General features: G+C 59.4%; 1 protein-coding gene across 1 annotated transcript; it reads right to left on the bottom strand.

The window, feature by feature from the left end:
- Positions 1 to 253: 253 nt before the first annotated feature.
- Positions 254 to 3,583, bottom strand: LOC102936834 (leucine-rich repeat-containing protein 3). The gene is made up of 3 exons (XM_007065780.4): positions 3,450 to 3,583; positions 2,834 to 2,986; positions 254 to 2,360 (listed from the first exon to the last, which is right to left on the bottom strand). The coding sequence occupies exon 3, from the start codon at positions 2,270 to 2,272 to the stop codon at positions 1,520 to 1,522; it is 753 nt and encodes a 250-aa protein (XP_007065842.1). The 5' UTR covers positions 2,273 to 2,360; positions 2,834 to 2,986; positions 3,450 to 3,583; the 3' UTR covers positions 254 to 1,519.
- Positions 3,584 to 6,503: the final 2,920 nt, after the last annotated feature.

The following is a 6,503-nucleotide window of genomic DNA, read 5'->3' as shown; positions in this document are numbered from 1 at the left end:
CTATATACAAAGAACTGCTGAACATGCTTGCTAAAGCAAGGGCTACGGGAAGTTCCAGCCTCCGTCACTGGCGGCAAGAAGGAACTGAAGGGGGGGCTGGCGGGGGCAGGGTTCTATATCGAGCGCCATGAAGGCAGAACTCCAGGGGGGGCCCAGACTGACCCGACGGATGCTGCTCGGTGAAAAATCTTCTGGCTACCATGCACGCGCATACACCTGATTGCAATTGACATGAACACGCACTCCAAGAAGAACGCAGAGTTTGGAGTTTATTCAGTCTGAGTTTTAAAAACCAGCTACAATTCAGCAGGAAGAACACAGTTGTCTATGCTAGTAACTCGCAGCTCCCTTCCCAGCCCTTCCTTTTGAAAATCAGGACCTTTACTTTGGTGCCTAAATAAAGGATTTTGGGGTTTAAAATTAACCTCCTAGTTCTGAACATCTCCACCCCCCTGCAGGTGCTTCTAGACCATCATCGGATTGCTTCTTCACCTCTTGAATAATAAGCTAAATAAATTGAGCTCCATCAGCCTCTCGCTCCGAGGCAGGTTTTCCAGAACTTGAATCATTCTTGCAGCTCTTGTCTAAATCATCATTTTTTCCATCCTCCTCTTTGAAGAGTGGACGCCAGGACTGGACACAGTATCCAGTAATGCCCTGGCCAATGCTATGCACCGAGATAATACCACCTTCCTACTCCGACTCCCCTGCTTTGTACATCCAAGGACTATGGATGTCTCCTCAGCCACCGCACCGGGAGCTCATGTTCAGCTGGTTTCCACCATGAGCTCCCCACATCCTTTTCAGACTCTTATTCCCAGGACGAGCCGGTGACACCTATCTTCTTTGTGCCTCTGTGTCAGACCAGGCATTCAGCCAGGTGTTAAAGGTGCCCAGGTTATCTTCATCGCTGTCTCTCACAGTCCTGTCTTCATCATGATTTAACAACCTGCAAACTTTATTGGCAGTGATTCCCCATTTCCTGCCCAATGGCTGAATAGTGAATGGCACCGAGCCAAGAACTGATCTTGGCTGGAAACACTCCCCATGCATTGATGATTCCCCATTAGCGATTATGTTTTGAGCTCTAGGGCTTAGCTAGTTATCAACCCTACCTGCCGTAGGCCTTGTCTACATGGGGAAATTGACCGGAATAGCTACTGCAGAATAAGCTAGTCCAGAAAACTCCCCATGTGGACACTCTTGGTCCAGCACAGCTGCTGTGCTTCAGATTCATGCCCTACTTTATTCTGGAATAACTTCCCCGTGTAGACAAGCCCTAAGGTACAGATGGGGGAACTGAGGCACACAGACGCTAAGTGACTTGCCCAAAGTATCACAGGAAGTCTGTGGCAGAATAAGAAATTGAACCCAGGTCTCTCCTGGCCCAACCACCACAAGGCCAACCTTCCTCTCTAATCCTTCCAGCATACTCTGTATGGGTTTTTCAGCCATCATGGTTCAAAGTCAAAACCTTCCCCTTTTAAATACAGCTGCCACCCACCGCAAAGAGGCTGGGTCAGAGGATGGTACTGAGCGTGTCTTCCTCCATCTCCTCCTCCTCTGGACTCGGCTGCTTGATGGGCAGGGATTTGAGATACTCCAGGTGCCTGCGGGTTTCGGCCTGGTTCCTCTGAACGTAGTAGAGCACGTAGGCGATGAGCACTGTAAACCAGCAGAACATGGTGACCAGCATGGCCACGTCCGTGGTCCTCTGCTGGACGCTGCAGAAGTCGATGCCGGTGTTGAGCAGGAGGGCGAAGGGCTGGCCGGCGTACTCCTCCCGGGCCGCGCTGGCACACACCACGTCCTCCAGGGTCTCGGCCTCCAGGGGCAGGGCCTCCAGCAGCTTCTGCAGGGAGCAGCCGCAGTGCCACGGGTTGCCGTAGAGGCGCATCTTGGCCCGCAGGGCGGAGGCAGCCTCGGCGGGGCCCAGCTGCCGGAGCCGGTTATTGGAGAGGTCCAGCAGCTGCAAACGGCTGCCCAGCTCCCCGAAGGCGGCTAGGGAGATGTTCTCAATCAGGTTGTCAGAGAGGTAGAGTTCCTGCAGCTGGCGCAGCTCCCGCAAGGCACCGTCCGGGAGGCCGGTGATCTCGTTGGAGTCCAGGTAGAGCACGCGGGTGTCGCGGGGGATGCCCTGGGGGATCTCCCTCAGCTGCCCGTGGGTGCATCTCACTACCCTGCTCTCCAGCGGGCAGCGGCAGCCCTCAGGACATGCCAGGCCGCCACAGCGGCAGAGAACCACGAGGAGGAGCCAGGGCAGCACTGGCATTTCTGCATAGCTCCCCCTGCCTCTTCTTGGCTCGCCAGGACACTCACAGCAGGGAAAGAGCCCCTGGGATGCAGGCTGGCCACCCCGTCTGGAAAGCAAGAGACAAGCCCCTGGATGTAAAGAGCGCTGGGAGGTGGGGCGGTAAGATGCTGGCACGTGCGCGCGCGCGTGTGTGTGTGTGTGGATAGGCCATTATTCGGGCAGGCTGCAGAGCAAGAGGGGGCATAGGATTAGTGGTTAGAGCAGGGAGCTAAGTCAGGACTCCTGGGTTCTAGCCCTAGAGCTGCGAGGGACGTGTGGTCTAGTGGGTTAGCTAGAGCAGGGGGGCTGGGAATCAGGACTCCTGGATTCTATCCCAGCTTTGGGGAGGAGGTGCAGTCTAGTGGTTAGAGCAGGGTGGAATTCAGAGTCAGGACTCCTGGGTTCTATCCCTACAGCTGGTAGGGAAGTGGGTCTAGTGGGTTAGACCAGTGGGTCGCAGTGGCTCTGGTCAGCACCGCCAACCGAGTGGTTAAAAGTCCCGTCAGCGGCGCTGCCCGGCTAAGGCCGGCTAGTGCCTACCTGTTCTGACACCGCGCTGCGCCCCAGACGCAGCCAGCAGCAGGTCCGGCTCCTAGGTGGAGGGCCACGGGGCTCTGCGTGCTGCCCCCGTCCCAAGCACCGGCTCCGCACTCCTCACCGGTTCCCGGCCAATGAGAGCTGGAGGGGTGGTGCCTGCGGGCAAGAGCATAGGAACTAGAGGGGGGACATGCCACTATTTCTGGGAGCCGCCTGAGGTAAGTGCTTCCCGGAGCCTACACCCCTCCCGCCCTCCCGCACCCCAGCCCTCTGCCCCAGCCCTGAGCCCCCCCCCCAAGCCCAGAGCCCGCTCCTGCACCCCAAACCCCTCATCCCTGGCCCCACTGCAGAGCCTGCACCCCCAGCCCAGAGCCCTGGCCCCCTCCCACAGCTCAAACTCCTCATCCCCAGCTCCTTTGGGTCGCAGACATCAAAGATTTTCTTTAACTGGGTCACCAGAAAACCACGAGGTTAGATAGAGCAGGGGAACTGGGAGTCAGGACTCCTGGGTTCTATCCCCAGCTGGGGAAGGGGGTCGGGTCTAGTGGTTAGAGCAGAGACTGGGTGGGGACCACTCCACCGGGGATAACAACGAAGTAAGCAATTCAAACAAAAATACCTGGCTGCATCTGCTCCTCCCGTCTCCAGCGGTAGCCAGCAGTGTGTGTGCGCAGCAGGTGCCTGAAGAACTAAACCCCGCCAGGAGCACCCTAGGGTGCTATCCCCGTTTACTTCCCCTGCCCCCCACCCCTTACCCTTGAGCCCCTGGCTGCCCCGCCCAATCCGGCAGCGACCCCCGCCCCGCCTTGCTCATCACTGGCTGGAGGGCTGGGGGGGGGCTCAGGAGCTGCTGTGCCCGGCGCTGCACGAACCCGGCTCTGTCCTCCCGGGGCTCCCCCCACGATCCTGCCTGGAGCCCTGGGGCCGAGCATCCCCCGGGGCCGCTATCACCCCCCCGGCCCCGGTAAATGCACCCACCGGGGTGGGGGCTGTTCCGGGCCCCGGGCTCCTCGTTCGGGCTCCGGGCCGGCCCCGGCTCTGGGCATCCGCCAGCCCGGCCCCGCCAGCCCGCGCCTGCCAACTTCCCCGGCGGGACCGGCCGCTGCCTGCGGCAGAGCCAGCCCCGCCAGCCGGCAGCGTGCGTCAGAGCTGCGGGCCCCCGAGCCCTCCCCTGCTCCAGCCCCCCACCAGAGCCCTGCCCCCTCCCCTGCTCCAGCCCCTCCCCTGCCCCCCCCGCAGAGCCCGGCCCCCTCCCCTGCCCCGAGCCCGGCCCCCCTTCCTCCAGCCTCCCTCCCCTGCCTCCCCCAGAGCCCGGCCCCCTCCCCTGCCCCGAGCCCGGCCCCCACTTCCTCCAGCCTCCCTCCCCTGCCCCCCCCCAGAGCCCGGCCCCCTCCCCTGCCCCGAGCCCGGCCCCCCTTCCTCCAGCCTCCCTCCTCTGCCCCCCCCACAAGAGCCCGGCCCCCTCCCCTGCCTCCCCCAGAGCCCGGCCCCTGCCCCGAGCCCGGCCCCCCTTCCTCCAGCCTCCCTCCTCTGCCCCCCCCACCCCAAGAGCCCGGCCCCCTCCCCTGCCTCCAGCCCCTCCCATGCCCCGAGCCCGGCCCCCCCTTCCTCCAGCCTCCCTCCCCTGCCCCCTCCCCCCAGAGCCCGGCCCCCTCCCCTACCTCCAGCCCCTCCCATGCCCCGAGCCCGGCCCCCCCTTCCTCCAACCTCCCTCCCCTAACCTCCCCCCCCCCAGAGCCCGGCCCCCTCCCCTTCCTCCAGCCCCCCACCGGAGCCCTGCCTCCAGCCCCTCCCCTGCCCCGAGCCCGGCCCCCCTTCCTCCAGCCCCCCACCAGAGCCCTGCCTCCAGCCGCTCCCCTGCCCCTAATCCCCCATAGAGCCCGGCCCCCTCCCCTTCCTCCAGCCCCCCACTAGAGCTCTGCCTCCAGCCCCCCACCCCTGCCCCTACCCTACCCCTAACCTCCCATAGAGCTCTGCCTCCAGCCCCCTCTCCTTCTCCCAACCCTCCCCCTGCAGCCCTGCCTCCAACACCTCCCTGGCTCCTGCCCCCAACTCCCTCCCCCCCCAGAGCCCTTCACCCAGCGCCTCCTTCCCCACAACCAGGCTGCCTTCAACACTCCCCCACAGCCCTGCTGCCAACATCCCCAATATCCCCCACAATTCTGCCCCCCACCCTCCCCACAGCCCTGCCTCCAGCTCCCCAGACACACGGCTCTTCCTCAACACCCCCTTCTCCCAACCACCCCATCCACACTTCCTGACTTCAGCCCCCCAGATACATATTGCCTTCCCCCCCAGACCCCAATACTCCCATATACTGCCTCCCTCTGACACCCCTCACTCCCTCCTTCTCCCAACCCCTAGGCATTGCCCTTCCCCCAACCCCCCATTCCCTCCACAACCCTCCCTCTAACCCCCCAGACACACCACCTCCCTTTGACACTCCCTCCACACCCCCCCCCCCTCCCACTGACACCCCCATACACACTGCTGTTCCCCCTACACTCCCTCCCCCACCCCACCCCTTCCAATCTTCCCCCACAGCCCACTGACACCCCCACCCCCCCCAGACATACCACCCTTCCCCCAACATCCCTTCACCCCCATTGCCCTCCCTCTGACACCCACACACACACTGCCCTCTCCAACGTGCCCAAACACACCCCCCGCCCCATCCCCCACCCCGCCCTCCCTCCAACACCCCCCACCCATACTCCCTCCCTCTCTCTACTCGGGTTGGTATTGGTCCATTACTAGATGGAAATAGTAGGATTGTCAATAATGCAGACAAGGCAGATGTGTTCAATAAATATTTCTGTTCTGTATTGGGAGGAAATGATTTAGTCATATTACCCAACACTCTTTCCATTCCACTAGTGCCACTGGAGGATGTTAAACAGCAGCTATTAGAGTCAGAACATTTTTAAATCAGCAGGCTCAGAGAACTTGAATCCAAGAGTTTTAAAAGAGCTGGCTGAGGAGCAGTGCTGGACCATTAACATTGGGGAAGTTCCAGAAGACTGAAAGAAAGCTAATGTTGTGTCAATTTTTAAAAAGGGTAAAATGGGATGTCCTGGGTAACTATAATACTGTCAGTCTGACCGATACTGGGCATGATATGGAGCAGTTGATATGGGACTGGATTGATAAAGAATTAAAAGGGCGGGGTGTCTTATAATTAATGCCAATCAACATGGGTTTATGGAAAATAGATCCTATCAAACTACCTTGATATCTTTTTTTTTTTATGAGATCACAAGTTTGGCTGATAGAGGTAATAGCGTCGATGTAATGTGCTGAGACGTCTGTAAGGTGTTTGACTTGGTACCACACAACATTTTGATTAAAAAGTAGAAAGATATAAAATTAACATGGCACCCATTGACCGCATTAAAAGCTGGCTAAGTGACAGGTCTCACAATGTAATTGTAAATGGGGGATCATTGAACGGGTCCGTTTCCAGTGGGGTCCTGCAGGGATGGGTTCTTGGCCCTACGCTATTTAAAATGTTTATGAATGACCTAAACTCATCTCTGATAAAGTTCACAGATGACACAAAAATTGGGGAGCGGTAAATAAAGAAGTGGATTGGTCACTGATACAGAGCGAGCTGGATCGCTTGGTAGATTGGGCCCAGGCAAACAATGTGTTTTCATAGGGCTAAATGGAACTG

This window comes from Chelonia mydas, chromosome 20, assembly GCF_015237465.2.
Source record: "Chelonia mydas isolate rCheMyd1 chromosome 20, rCheMyd1.pri.v2, whole genome shotgun sequence".
Taxonomy (NCBI): Eukaryota; Metazoa; Chordata; order Testudines; family Cheloniidae; genus Chelonia; species Chelonia mydas.
This window is presented reverse-complemented; position numbering and strand designations above follow the sequence as displayed.